Source organism: Diabrotica virgifera, chromosome 9, assembly GCF_917563875.1.
Source record: "Diabrotica virgifera virgifera chromosome 9, PGI_DIABVI_V3a".
NCBI lineage: Eukaryota > Metazoa > Arthropoda > Insecta > Coleoptera > Chrysomelidae > Diabrotica > Diabrotica virgifera.
In genome coordinates this window covers 202,298,899-202,315,287 of record NC_065451.1, presented here as the reverse complement: position 1 = coordinate 202,315,287, position 16,389 = coordinate 202,298,899, and the positions used below count along the sequence as shown (strand labels likewise).

General features: G+C 34.5%; 1 protein-coding gene across 7 annotated transcripts in view; it reads right to left on the bottom strand.

The window, feature by feature from the left end:
- LOC114336846 (restin homolog) overlaps positions 1–16,389 on the bottom strand; it is a 169,696-nt gene that overhangs the window by 93,281 nt on the left and 60,026 nt on the right. For 2 of the 7 annotated variants that reach the window (XM_028287233.1, XM_028287234.1), the window contains exon 2: positions 1,999–2,058. The exons of the other annotated variants lie outside the window; for them this stretch is intronic. In XM_028287233.1, coding sequence (XP_028143034.1) covers positions 1,999–2,058 — 60 coding nt within the window. The remainder of the gene's footprint in view (positions 1–1,998; positions 2,059–16,389) is intronic. 7 annotated transcript variants of the gene reach the window in all.

Sequence of the window (16,389 nt, the reverse complement as noted above, 5' to 3'; positions counted from 1 at the left end):
ATATCAACAATAAAATATTGTCAATTGTAGACCGTCCAGTCCAGGAACCTCCTGTTTTCCAATATGGAGTATGTTATAATCTTTTTCTAAACATAACGTTAATATTTTCCAATAAAGCGTATGAAAATGCTATTTGTGGAGAGTTCCCAGCAAATTTTGTAGTGGTTTCTATAAAAGATAAAAGAACTGATAATTCTCTATTATACTCTTATCGTCTAGAGTACGCCTATGTATTCAACGAAACATGTTATTATACCGTTTCTAACAGTATAAAAGACCCAAAAGAAATCCATTAGTTAATTCTCTCTGTTGAACGGAGGATAACTAACCATCGGAATAGGTCCGCTGAACGTGTTCCGAATCCCTTCGATTTGGTGCGTTGAACGAAATCCATAATTCCTTATCCTGCCCAACGACTATGTGTGCTGAACTTAGTTATCCATATCCAGCCATCTGACGCGTTGAGTCAGATACTTCCTCCCTCCTACATTTATTTCGCGTTGAGAAAGTACCATAATATCGATTTTCTGCCTGTAAATAGATTTTACCATTTTTCTTCACCCAGTGTAAATTAAAATACCGATAAATTACAGCAATATTCATTATTTATTATTTAGTAATGAAGTGCACATGAACAGAGCACGGTGCTTGTGTAAAACATTCACATAATTAACACAGAAGTATGCAAATACCAAAAATCTTAAGTCTACATGTCATATATCATGCTCTACTGATCGTTTTTGTCCAGTAACACAGTGAGGTGTATCATAGCGAAATCTGCCTTTTGGAAATTTACTAAAATTTGAATAAATTAATACTGAAATTGAGTAAATTATTGCTACATAGTATTAGTTTATAGAATAGAAGTGGTGTGGAGTGGTTTGGACATCTACGAATGAAAGAACGTAGATGGCCAAGTATTTAGATAGATTTCATCAGGCATGCTAAAAGAGGAAGACCAATATTGTCCTGGAGTGGAAATATTCTGAATTCATTGGAGCGTGGGAATTTAGAGGAAGAGGACGTTCAAAACAGGAAATGCTAGGAAAAAATCTGGTAAAGCGCCTTCTACGGACAAAAAAACTGGTGATGAAACCATGAAGTGCAACAGAAGGTTAGAGAGAAGAAAGAGACAAGAAAGAATTATGACAGGTCTAAAAGAGAAGAATATTAGGGTATATCCAAGGTACCAAAGAAGGAAACAAAGCGCGCTGTAGCTATTGCTAAGGAAAAATCGTCTGCTATGTTGAATGAATTGGAAACACGAAAGGGGATAAGACGGTTATACAGCATAGCTAAAGTAAGAGACAAGTCATCAAAGGACTTGACTTATGCGCGGCAGATTAAGAGAGCGGATGGAAGAGTGTTAAGAACCGATGTTGAAATAAATCAAAGATGGAATGAGCAGGATGAAGAATGATAAGACAGTAGGACCTCATGGAATACGTATGGAGATTTGAAAGGCCCTAGCAGAGAAAGATGTTGATGCTTTATGGAATTGATGAGTAGTATATATGAGGAAGAAAGGATGCCCAATGTATGAACAGATAGTCTGATTGTATAAAGATAAAGGACCGTAAAGTATTCAGGATTCAGGACTGTAAGAACTATAGAGGGATAAAGTTAATGTCGCACAAAATGAAAATTTGGAAGGGAATGGAGTTGGGGTTTATGGTTTATGCCACGAATGAGAAAATCGTTGCCTTGTTTGCTGTAAGACAGTTGATAGGGATAATTTCTGGAAAATGGTTCAACCATGAGACACCTCATTTAAAATAGTTCTTGTATTATTAGTACATCGTGAATAAAAAAAGCAATCACACTATATCAACATATCTTAACATCAAAACTTATCTAATATGTATATAATACATATAAAAAATATACTTTGTAATATCACTTTCTACTATGGACTAATAAATACTTTCTGGTTCAATTTTATCAAATACTTATCTAATTGCACTCTAGTTTTTACTAATTTACCCCCATTATACATACCTGTGATACGATGCCTTCTAACTCCTCCAGTTATAATTCTAATCGATTCATCTGAACTATCTAGAATATTAACCGAATGAGATCCATACGAACAATTAGTACATTATTTATTAACTATTAGAATTACCCACTAAATAGAGAACATACTAAAATAGCTCTTATAATAACTACAATAAAAGAGAAACCCCAGTGGTTGACTGTATACCATAGTTTAAAAAACTTACAGTGAAGCAAAAATTGTTAGTAAGCATTTTATAAAAAAATTGAAATTATCAAACCGCATTCAAATTTCAGAACTTTTTCGGTCCTATCAGACCACCTGTAAACGTGAAAACATAGCTAGTAATTCAAGCTAGTCACTTGGTAAGGTGTAATAACTCTTGGATTATGTATACACGTATATTAAGCGTCAAAACCTTCCAGTAGGACTCTATAGAAGAATAGACTATCACCAAGCCGCAAGCCCTTATACTTTGCCGTACTGCTCCACTGCTCGACCATAGGCCGACACCGGCATATATTCTAGACTAAGTTGCAGATTCATTTATAATTTTAAACTACTACATTAGCTTTTTTTACGTTTCTGTACACCGGGCTAGGAACTGAACCCACTTTAACTAGAGCGTTTCTAGCGTGTACCACCTGTCCCGCTTGGCTATCTGACCGACTACTTTTTAAGAATATTAAGATTTCTATTTTTTTACGTGATTTTAAGACAAATTCTTAGCTATTATTTTTTGACATTCTTTATTTAATTTTGAATAGTACAGTAAAACCTCGATATAACGGACTAATTGAGGGGACGGGATGTCCGTTAAAGCCGAAAGTCCGTTGTATAAAAATAGGTTTAAAAACAATCAAATTTTTTTTTTGATATTATGTAGTTACTATATTTAGAACACAGTGTACAAATCTGTAAGTTAAAAAAGGAATAAAGCTCCTTTTTCACTTTTATACTTCGTCTAAAAACTTTCTGCAATATACTCATTTTAGTGTAGGAAACAAAGGTTGAACCTTGCAAAATGGACACAAGTCCGGTTTAATTTTTTTTCTGGTATATCACGGGGTGCTTATTATAAAACTAACTTTTTCTGAAAAAATTTCGCCCCGGAACCTCCCTTTTCACCCCTTTAAAGGGGGTAATTTGTGGTTTTTGCGGAACGTAGCCCTTCCTGTAACTTTTACAAAAAATTTCTTTTATAGAAATATGAAGAGGACTATATTTTCTACGATTTATTTCTAACACCATCTCTCTATCATCCACCGTTTAGCGGGGGTGGCGTCCTAAAGTTGACAAGTTTTTAAAAAAGATGTTTTAAAAAAAATATATTTTTCCCTAACTGTAACGGAAATTAAGAAGAAATCCTGCAACAATTATTCACAAATAATTGACTGATTTTTTGGTATAGGTTTTACTTAAGGATAATTGCCCTTTTTTTAATTACAGGGTGTTACATTTTAAAAAACCTCTTTTTATACCATCTGAACCGTTTATGCTAGAGTAAAAAGACTTTCAGCGATTACCCATGTACTGGTGCTATTTACAAATTTGTATAGTGCATGCCCATTTTTTCCCCGGAACCACCCCAAAAAAAAAGAAGAATTAATAAATAAATTGATTTTCTTGGAATCCTTCACACACAATGCCCTTTATTAATATACTTCATACATCATTTTGTGGACGTTATTATTACCCATGCATGGACACCAAAAGCAATTTCCTAGTGCAACCCCTTAAGCAAAAAAAAAATAAATAAAATGGGGGTTGAAATTTTTTTTTTGTTTTTTTGCTTTTTGATCCATATGGGCATATGCTTCATCAATAGTGCTTTTCAAAAATATATATGGTTATTGCAACATCTCTGCGAAAACCACCCCTATCCTTGAAAATGTACTGCAGAAACTACCCCTATCCCTTGGCGAGCATGTTTTTACGATTTTCTCATTACCTATGTATTATTTTTAAACAAAACTTATACAAGGTTAAATACCACTATTTACTCTAAAAATTATGTCCTATTCATTTTTTCGTATAAGCAACGGTTACGGCACAGTGGCGCCGTAAACCTCATATATGCTTTGGCGGGCTCCAGTTTTTGTTTTTTTTTCGTCATTTGTTCGTTTTATTGATAAAGTACTTATGCAAAATAAAACAACACAGTGTAACCTACAAATTATGACTTATGCACATTTTACATTCATTGCTCCCCAAAGCCACAGTGGTGGCCCAAAATAAATTTTTGCATATTTTCGCCACCTACATGCATTTTATTGCATTAATGCTACCTTAACAGCACAATATTTACCCTTAGGTGGTCGCTACGCAGTGGCGGATCCAGGGAGGGGTGATGGGGGTGAACACCTCCCCCCCTCTCAAACCAAGTCATATTATATTCAAAGATTATAAAAATATTCATTTATTTTTATAGAAATGTAACCAATTGGCACCCCCCCTCTTAACGATGCTGGATCCGCTACTGTCGCTAAAGCATAAAAAGTCATTCTTATAAAAATAATATTAATATTATATAAGTATTTCTATAAAAATAAATGAATATTTTTATAATCTTCAAATATAATATCACTTGGTTTGAGAGGGGTGGGGGTGATCGCCCCCATCACCCCTCCTTGGATCCGCCACTGCTTAGCGACCACTTAGGGGTGAATATTGTGCTATTAAGGTAGCATTAACGCAATAAAATGCGTGTAGGTGGCGAAAATATGAAAAAATTTATTTTGGGCCACCACTGTAGCTCTGGGGAGCAAAGAATGTAAAATGAGCATAGATCATGATTTGTAGGTTACACTGTGTTGTTTTATTTTACATAAGTACTTTATCAATAAAACAAACAGATGACGTAAAAATAAACAAAAACTGGAGCCCGTCAAAGCATATATGAGGTTTACGGCGCCACTGTGCCGTAACGGTTGCTTAAACGAAAAAAATGAATAGGACCTAATTTTTAAAGTAAATAGTGGTCTTTAACCTTGTATAAGTTTTGTTTAAAAAAAATGAATAGGTAATGAGAAAATCGTAAAAACATGCTGGATAAGGTATAGGGGTAGTTTCTGCAGTATATTTTCAAGGATAGGGGTGGTTTGCGCAGGGATCTTACAATAGCCATATATATTTTTGAAAAGCACTATTGATGAAGCATATGCCCATATGGATCAAAAAGCAAAAAACAAAAAAAAAAAATTTAACCCCCCATTTTATTTATTGTTTTTGGCTACAAGGGTTGCACTAGGAAATCGCGTTTAGTGTCCATGCATGGGTAATAATAACTTGCACAAAATGATATATGAAGCATATTAATGAAGGGCATTGTGTGTGAAGGATTCCAAGAAAATCACTTTATTTATTAATTCTTCTTCTTTTTTGGGTGGTTCCGGGGAAAAAATGGGGGTGCATTATACAAATTTGTAAATAACACCAGTACATGGGTAATCGCTGAAAGTCTTTTTACTCTAGCATAAACGGTTCAGATGGTATAAAAAGGGGTTTTTTTAAAATGTAACACCCTGTAATTAAAAAAAGGGCAATTACCCTTAAGTGAAACCTATACGAAAAAATCAATCATATATTTGTGAATAATCTCCGTAGCATTTCTTTTTAATTTCCGTTACAGTTAGCGAAAAATATATTTTTTCTAAAAACATCTTTTTTAAAAACTTGTCAACTTTGGGGCGCCACCCTTGCTAAACGGTGGATGATAGAGAGATGCTGTCGGAAATAAATCGTAGAAAATATAGTCCTCTTCATATTTCTATAAAAGAAATTTTTTGTAAAAGGTACAGGAAGGGCTACGTTCTGCAAAAACCATAAATTACCCCCTTTAAAGGGGTGAAAAGGGGGGTTCCGGGGCGAAATTTTTTCAGAAAAAGTTAGTCTTATAATAAGCACCCCTTGATATGCCAGAAAAAAAATAAAACCGGACTTGTGTCCATTTTGCAAGGTTCAACCTCTGTTTCCTACACTATTTGGTTGACAAAATTATTCACTGATTCATGGGTTGAATAAGCGATGTATTTTTTGGCACAATATACAATTAAATTTGCCATCTTGTGAATTTAGAATTAAATGTTTTCAGAGGGATTAGCAGGAGCTTTGCCTAAAATCAATAAACATTTCACCTCTTTAGACGGTTTTACCAGTTTGATCTCTTGAATTTTATCACTACAGGTACAAATCCTTTAAAAACCATTTTTGAAAATATCTCTGGTGAACCATGCCCTATTAGAGCTATAATATGAAACGGGCAGATGATGCCTTTTGATTATATCTTTGACAACACTAGGTTTACGAGATTAACCAACAATTATAATACAGTGGAACCTCGATTATCCGTCTCTCCATTAACCGTCACCTCTCTTAACCGTCAGGGTCCGTACACAAGTTGTATTGAGTAAATAAGCAAAAAATTGAGTCATCAATTCATTTTTTTTAGCATTGCGATAAGCCAAACCAAATTCGCTGAAATGTACAGTCAGAAAGATGACATAAACGAATGGTTAATTTGTGATGAGAAAACAAACGGCTATCGATTGCTGACAGATGATGAAATCGTTGAAATTGCAAAACAGAGGCTGACGAAACAGGTTTAGAAGCTGACCCAAACTTGGAATTTGACGGTGGCGATGTCGATGATGCTTTTGCAATTGACAAAGATTTGCCTAAAGAAGCTAGAGAAGCTGCATCGCACATACAACCATTCATCGAGTGGTATTCTCGAGAAGAAGAATCCAACAAAGTAGATTGCATGATCTTACGCAGGTTAAGAAATTCAGCCCTTGCAAAATGTGAAGCATCAGTAAAACAAACAAAGATTTCAGAATATTTTAAACCAAATTAGACAATAATAACACGAACACAAATTCCTCTTATATTATCAAACAAAACATACAAATAAAATTTGAGAGTTGTGTTATCAATTTTTAACTTTTTTTAATGTTCTGTTAACCGTCTTTTCGATTATCCGTCATACCCTTGGTCCGGTGCACTGACGGATAATCGAGGTTGTACTGTAGTAGTCAATCCATGCGATCCATCAGCGTTAGCACAAAGCAGTACCGAGATCCTGTCCATGTTGGTTTTCCTTCTAGAATTCGATTTTTCATATATTTTTGCATTCAATTTTTTTTTACATTTGATCTGATTTTTTGTCCGTTATATCCGAAGTCCGTTAAATAGAGGTCCGTTCTATCGAGGTTTTACTGTATTACCACTATTATTATTAGTCCAAGTAATGAAGCTTAAAATAGGACAAAACCTCGCAATTTTTACAGAATGGATCGATTTGCTTGAAATTTTTTTTACAATTTTTACAAGGATCAAAATATATATGATACCGAAAGGCGCTTTAACAATGGGGGTGGTTGCCACCCCACTTAGGGGATTGAAATTTTTCATTATATTTTGACAACAAAAGTTGGTAAAAACGTTCATTCTAAGCAAAAAAACGTTCTATATGTTTTTTTGATAAAATTAATAATTTCCAACTTATTCGCTATCGAAAGTGTTAGTTTTAAATCGAAAAAATCAATGTTTTTAATCAGTTTTCTCCTAATAACTCAAAAAGTTTTCGTTTTATCAAAACAACTTTGCTTAACAAAAATGTACCTTTTCAAAAAATAAACAAAACCGTTTTTTTTATATTCTTTAAGACCAATAGTAATCGAGCTATACTTTATTTTATGTTAGCTCTTCTTCGTCAAATGCTAAAAATTGTAGTTTCAAAGTCAAAAGACGGAAAAACTATGCATTTTTCGAGAATAACTTGTTCAAACTAATTTAAAGTATGTATTTACAAGTATCTATCTCCAGAAATAAAAAAAGTCTCTAGCTCAAAAATTAAGTGACTTATAATGAAAAGAATGTCAGTCTCTATTTTTTTCAGTGAAAAAGTGATCGGAAGCAACCCCATAATCACCACCCTCATTAATATTAGTCATTGACCTTATTTGGTCTTCTTTACTTATGTATTATTAATAGGTTCTAGAAGTTTGGCCGGCTTATAATGATTAGTTTAAAAAAAAAATGAGTTAAAAGCGAATAACGAATTTTTGGAGATTGGTAAAAAAATGCTCTTTTCCTCAGAATAGAAAGATTAGCATCAGAGATACGAAAAAATGTTTAAATATGAAATTGTAGCTTATTTAATTCCTAAGAACTTGGTTTGCAAACATTTTTTCTACGGCAAAAATTTAGTGAGCTATTGACAATTAAAACTTGTAATAACATGCAAAAACCACCTTTACCAACCCCTTCAAAGTCACCAATTTTTGCGACTGAGGATTTTAAAAGGATTTAATATCAATAGCCTTATAGACCTTGTAAACACCTACATAATTCTTTTTTACTAAACTTTCTAAGATAAAAAATAAAAAAGTTACGGTTAAAAAATCAATATATTTTTTTGAAAAAAAAAGCAGAAATCAAATTGGAAGCATAATAATGTAAGTTACCGGTGTTTTTAGTCATTGGCCTTATTCAGTCTTCTTTATTTATGTATTAGTAATAGATTCTAGAAGTTTGACTGGCTTAGAATGATTAGTTTTAAAAAAACTGGAGTTAAAAGCGAATAACGAATTTTTGTAGTTTGGTAAAAGATGCCATTTTCTTCGGAATAGAAAGATTAGCATCAGATATACTAAAAAATGTTTTAATAAGAAATTGAAGGTTATGTAATTCCCAAGAACTTGGTGTTAAAATTTTTTTCTATGGTAAAAATTGAGTGAAATATATCGAAAAACATTGATTTTTCGATATAAAACTAACACTTTCGATAGCGAATATATCTAAAACTATAAATTTTATCAAAAAAATGTATAGAAGATTTTTTGCTGAGAATGAAGGTTTTTACCAACTTTTGTTGTGAAAATGTAATAAAAAGTTTCAACCCCCGAAGTGGGGTGGCAACCACCCCCATGGCAACAGCGCCTTTCGGCATCATATATATTTTGATCCTTGGACTATCTACTACTTATTCTCAAATTTTCAAGCAAATCGATCCATTCTGTAAAAATTGCGAGGTGAAAAGCTTCGGTTCCTGGACTATATAGTCGGTTTGCTAAACTCAGACACAACTGGCAAGTGACTTTAGAAGTAATTTTTGTGTTTTTTGCCAATTTTGCCAAAATTGGCAAAATTATTAACTATTTAATAATTATTTTTTGCCAATTTTAACAAATTGGAAAATTGGTAAAATTACTTACTAAAATCACTAGCCAGTTGTGCCTGAGTTTAGCGAACCGACTATATTAACTATACTAGTTAAAATTAACGCTGTTTTAAATCAATTTCATTAGCTACACCATTTAATAGATCTCAGGATGTGTGGGAAGGTCGCCTGAGGCAAAACAGTCAGGTATAATTGTTAATAATAATGTTGGCATAAGTAAATATCCTAAACCAATAGAATTTCTAAAAGGAAATCGGTTTAAGTACAAACCAAATATTCAAAAACATATTTTAGGGACGAAATTAACAACTTTAATGACAAATATTTAATATTTTCCTTAAAAATTTTAAATATCTATTTGCTTTTCAATTATTTATCTACAAATTTTTAGGATGTATTAATATGAGGAATAGTTAGAGATTATTGTGGAAGATGTTGAAGACAGGAGACAATTTATAAATCATCACGATTACGAATTCAAAAACGCATACAGCATAAACCGAATAACAACATTTTGTAAAGAAGAAGTCTCGATATTTTTTCATAATCTTGAAGTGCAAGCACAGTACAATTTTCCTCCACACGTTCGATAAAACTTCACAAACGAACTGAGCAGTCACATCGCTACGATAAATCATTGTCGTGTATACCGGGCATTATCAATTTTGTAAAGCCACTGGTAATATACTTTTGTCTATCCCTCCACAAATATGGCATAAGATCCAACAAATGGATGTCAGTTTTTATGGCTCGTTGGAAACAGTGTTCAATTCAGAATGCTCTGTATTCAAGGAACCATCCGCATGAAAAAACAAACCCCTTTCGAAGTTGCAGAAATTTTTAATAACGAGTTTATTACGGTAGCTACTCCAGAAAAAGCTATAAAAGGGTTTCAAGTTACAGGAATATGTCCTTATAATTCTGATATTATCACCGAAGAAGACTATGAGCCAGCTCATAGTCTTCAATTGGCGCTCAAGAAGGAAGCCATGAAGTTGTTGGTAGGAGATTGAAGTTACCTTGGGAAAAGGTAAATAAGAAAACTTGTAGGGAAATAACTTCAGAAGACGAAGAAAATTATGATGAATATAAGGACAAAGATGTCAATTGGACTGACATGTTCAATGTGTGGGGAGTTTGGGAAAAATGGAGAAATATGGTTACGGTGTAATTACTGCTGAAATTAGTAGGGCTCATAAGGCGTGTAATGATACCAGAAGGAACATGTTGGGTAGTAATAGTCACGCAGACTATTTTCTTTTTTGTTATAATACCGGTAGAATATTTTTCCTTATTTTCAAATAAAGATAAAAGTACAAAATGCCCTCTTTCATATACTCCTTATTTTGAAATAAAATATCAAAACAATTACAACAATACTTTAGATAAAGCTTAGTGGTCCTCCATTCCCCCGGTCTCCTCTACTACTAACAATAATTCTTTGACTGACCACAAAAAATACAACATCCCTAAATTCGTCGATATCCTAGTTACCATTGCTTCAAAACCTATACCTAGCAATTGACGCATCCCAGGAACTTAGTAGAACAGGTTACCACTATTGTAAAGAAAAACCAAACTATTGCGGTTTTCCCACAAACTGTATAGGTCAAACATGACCCTCGAATTATTCTCACACTATCTACAGATGCATCTGCAGTCTTTTTATACAAACTAATTTTATTATTTCTTTTAATTGTATGCATCATAAGAATGTTAGTGCAATCTTGAATCACGACCGTGACATATACTCAAAGTTCCTTCGTGCAAATAAAATTATTTGTTTCTATTACAATCTTTGATATTTTAGTCACATTAGCGAACCTATAACGCACATGAACTGCATAATAAATAATGGTATAAATCTAATTCTTTCAATGATATACGTTAAATGTTACAAAGAATAATATGTGCATTGACACGTTGACAGGAATATTAAAGAAACAAATATTCTTCAATTTGATGGTCACTGCGTGGTAGAGTTGTTAAAAGTAATCCGAACACTCTTTAACATTGAGCACCCGGGGAAAGCCCTCCAAAGCAACCAAATACGCAACAAATCGTCAGAAAGGTTATGGCCTCTTTATTTTAGGACCTGCAAAGGAAAATCCCGGAAAATCGCAAAGAAAATGTCTCATTTTCTGAAGAAAAAATTTTTGTTTCACCAAAATAGTGCACCGCGTCATAAGTCGATGAAAACGATGGCAAAAATACACGAATTGGGCTTTGAATTGAATGCTTCCGCATCCACCCTACAGTCCAGATCAGGCCCCTAGCGATTACTATCTTTTTTCCTATCTAAAAAAAGACAAGTAACAAGTAGTTTTAAGCTGCGAATAGATGACTGGAAAGGTTTCATAAAATATGACTAAAACCAGCTGTTTGCTGGCTAAGAAAATTTCTAGTTGAATTAAAGCATACGGCCTAGAAAGCATTGCTAATTATTATTCTAACAAATAGACATACCAGAGTTAGAAGACAACACTATCGCCACTTTTGCAGATGACACTGCCAATTCCTCTAAATGAAGATAAATCGGTTCATATAGAATTTACTAACAAACGTGAGGAACACAAACATATAAAACGGACATGAAATTCCATATGCTAATACAGCCAAATATCTAGGTTTGACCCTAGATGCAAAGTTGAACTGGCAAGCAGACATAAAAAACGGGAAGAATTGGGTATCAGATTCAAAAAGATGTATTGGGTTCTGAAAAGGCAATCATCGTTGCCAATTCATAACAAGCTTTTACTCTACAACCAAATTCTTAAACCTAAGTGGACGTATGGCATCCAACTTGGGGGTTGTACCAAAAAAACTAATATTAAAATAATCCAGACTTTCCAAAATAAAGTATTGAGGTGCATTGTTAACGCACCTTGGTACATCCGCAACCAAGATATCCACAGAGACCTAGGGGTGAGGTATGTTGATGAAGAAATACAAAAAACCGCCTGGAGGCACGAAGAAAGGCTTTGCCAGCACCAAAACGTCGAGGCCAAAAAAGAAGACTCAAGAGGACAAACCCATATGAGTTAGTGTAGGGCATAGTGCAAGTTAAGTTAAAAAGCTATTATTTTGAAAGGTGCACAAGCAAAAAGTGCTTTAAAAATTAGAACAAGCTAGAAATACACCACTGGATGATTCTTAGATTAAATTAGATAGTAAGTAAGATCTATAAAAAAGTTATGGATTGGTCTTTGACTGGACTGTAGCATTAAATAGACAACATGAAAAAATAAAATAATACTAGAAGATCAGGCCGTATAGAAAAGAAAGTATGTACCAAAATATAGAAACATATCAAGATCTTCAAGTTTTGATCGCACTAAAAATCAGAGTTACTCCTTTTATTCAAACGTTCTGTAATATATTTATGTGAGACGAAACAGAAGATTGTTTTTCTGGTTATTGTTGTGAAAAGATATACAGACAAAAAGACAGAATCCATCAACTGCATTCTTTCACCTTCTTATAAATTTTGCAATAAATATATGGATTGTCATTTCACAATACCATCCTTTTGTTCTCTTTATGGGAAAAAACACAGTCTTGTGTAGCTATTTGCAAATAAAATAATTTACATAAAAAATTATCGTCTCTCATAACAAAGTCACCTTGAAAATTTTTTGAATCATTGTTACCGGTTTGTCGAGAACAAACATAGGATATTCATCATCACCATTGTCGGCACATCTCAAAAACAAAAAATTATTCATTACAGAATCATATAGAACAGGATTATGTAACGTGTCAGCGTAGGTAACTTGATTATAATTAGTTTTGTTGTTTATTACTATAGAATTTTCTCTCTTTCATAAACTCCATTGTGTTAGTCAATGTTTGTTTTCGTTAAAAAACAATAGTTTCATACAGACCTCAAAAAGCTTATTGCAGGGATGCTCTACTTTCCGACACTGTTCAAAATATTTCTGGAACAAATATTAAAACTATGGAAAAGGAAATAACCATGAGCAGATGACCAAGTGGTAACGGCTCAAGATGGAGAAGATCTGTCCTATATGCTCCGAAAATTAGAAGAGGAATACACAAAAAATGGACTGGAAATAAACCTAGAAAAGACCGAATACTTAACAACAGAACAAGAACCAGTGACAAACTTGGAAATGGACGATGATAGAGAAATTAACGGCACTGAAAAATTCAAATACTTAGGATTCATACTCTCAAAAAATGAAATCACCGAGCAAGAGATAACCAGCAGATTAGAACAGACAAGAACATGTATTAAACAAATGAACGCGGTACTGTGGGATAGATAGATTTCCAGAAATACAAAGAAGAAAATATATAACACCTTGGTACGTAGTGTAATAACCTATGGAGCAGAGAATTGGATAATAAACAAACGAATCAGGTCCAAAATTACAGCAACTGAAATGGAGTTCAGGAGAAGAAGCTGCACGAGACGAGACCTTAGAGACGAAGAATGGCAGAAAAAAAGGACGGGAGACGTTGGCTGAAAGAAGGAAGATGGCGACAGCTGTAAAAATTCTTATACATATACATATATCTAGATAGTTTCATACAGAGAGTGGCCCAATATTCTGGAATCTAGATAATGTCTTCAGAATCCGGAAGCATTCGTTGATCTAGCCTAGCCTCTAATTAAGGGGCATAGAAGCAAAAAACCGGTCATATGTAATTATTTAGGGGCTATGTCATCTCAAATGATGTATCCCGAATAAAGTACGTGCCTCCTAGTGGCGGGATACGGGCAACAATACATTGGCCTATAGGGCAGTCCTTACATTAGGGATCCTGGCCTATACAGAAAAATGCAGGCGGGTGTGGGGTAATACTGCACTTTGGTTGCATTGGTGGTGTATTGGCTAAACGTGCAGGGCAGAGTATGGTGCTGATAGAAAAGGCATTCAGGCATCAAATATCCAAACAAAATATTTTCAGGCCATAATAATGAAAAGACCTTCTCCAATTATATATATAAAAAAAATTATACTGAAATGATGGCATCTCCTGAGGTAAAATGTGCCGGAAGTAAAATGAGCCTCCGTTCGGATTTCCGGGTGAGGACTATCTCAGGGGGAACACCATTGCAGGTTAGAAAAATCAGGATAGGGTCGTGGAATCTTGGTAGTCTTACAGGTAAGAGTCTGGAGTTAGTGAATGCGCTCAAACGAAGAAGAGTTCAAATTGCTTGTATTCAAGAAACTAGGTGGAAAGGACAAAGGGCGAAAGAACTAGGTGAAGGATACAAATTGTGGTACGTAGGGAGTAGTAACACTAGAAATAGAGTTGGTATAGTTGCTGATAGTGAAATGAAAGATAACGTAGTAGAAGTTGTAAGAACGAGTGATATAATGATGTCAGTGAAACTTGTAATTGATAAAGAGGTATTGAATGTTGTGTGTGTGTGTGTGTGTGTGTGTGTGTGTGTGTGTGTGTGTGTGTGTATGCTCCCCAAACAGGTCTGGGTGAGAATGAAAGAAGAGCTTTCTATGATCAATTAGGAGACGTACTGAGTGATATTCCAGCAGAGGAGAAAGTTATAATAGGAAGTGATTTCAATGCACATGTGGGCCAAACCAGACAGGATATGAAACAATACATGGGGGATTAGGCTTTGGAACTAGAAATGAAGCTGGAGATGACATGCTTGAATTAGCAACAGCATTGGATATGGCGATTGTTAACACATTCTTTAAAAAGAGAGAAACCCAACTTATTACCTACAAAAGTGGACAACATCAATCCCAAATAGACTACTTCATCCCAAATAGACTACTAATAGTTAGTGAGACAGTAAGCCAACAACATAAGCTGCTTGTTCTGGACATCGAAGTAAAACGCGAAACTAAACAAAAATATCGGAGAGGACCACAAAAATCAAGTGGTGGCTGCTGAAAGATGAGAAAGAAGGTCTATTCAGGAGAAGAATAGTCGAAAAGATATGTTGGAACATGAAAGGAAGCCCTAATACAATTTGGAGAAAAATGGTCAGTAGTATTAGAAAGACTGCTATTGAAATACTTGGAAAAACGTCAGGAAAAAAGTTTGAGGATAAAGAGACTTGGTGGTGGTCAAACGAAGTATGTACAAGGAAAAATAAAAGAGAAGAGAAAATTATATAAAATGTGGCAAGAAACCAGATCCGACACAAATCTTCAAAACTATATGGTGGCGAAAAAGGAAGCGAAAGTAGCAGTAGCAAAAGCCAAAGCAGAAGCGTATTCAAACCTATACGATCAACTTGATACCAGGGAAGGCGAAACGAAGATATATAAAATAGCCAAACAGAGAGCAAAGAAAGCAAAAGATTTTAATCAAATTAGATGTATCCGAGATGAAAATAATAAAATACTAGTTCACGAAAGGGATGTCAAAAAGAGATGGAGAAAGTACTTTGACAGCTTATTAAATGAAGAATTTGACAGACAGCCTGTAGAGTCAACAGAGACAGTAGCAGCAATGGTCACCAAAATAACCAACGAGGAAGTGGCTCAAGCGCTTCAAAAAATAAAGAAAGGAAAAGCTGTAGGACCAGATGATATTCCTGAGGAAGTATGGAGAGCATTGGGAGAGACAGGAACAAGGTGGTTAGCAGGTCTATTTAATAGAATTATGGAAGTTGGACAAATGCCAGACGAATGGAGAAGCAGTATACTGGTACCTGTTTACAAAAACAAGGGAGATGTACAACAATGTACAAACTACAGGACTATAAAACTGCTTAGCCACACCATGAAAATATGGGAAAGAATAATTGATAGACGGATACGTGAAGAGACCGAAATATCCGAGAATCAATTTGGCTTTATGCAGGGTAGATCAACAACAGATGCAATTTCCATTATAAGGCAGTTGATGCAAAAATACAGGAGTAAAGAAACAAACGCTCATATGGTATTCATTGATCTTGAGAAAGCATATTGATAGAGTTCCTCGAGAGATGCTGTGGTGGGCACTCAATAAGAAAGGAGTCCCTGGTGAATATGTAAAGATTGTGAGGGATATGTATGAGGGAGTAACGACTAGTGTTAGGACAGGTGTGGGAGAGACTGATACATTTCATGTGGAAGTAGGATTGCACCAAGACTCTGTGCTTAGTCCGTATTTATTCTCATTAGTTTTGGACCAGATAACAGCGAAACTACAGGGTAACATTCCATGGTGCTTAATGTATGCTGATGATGTCGTGTTAGTAGGAAATAGTGAAAGAGAC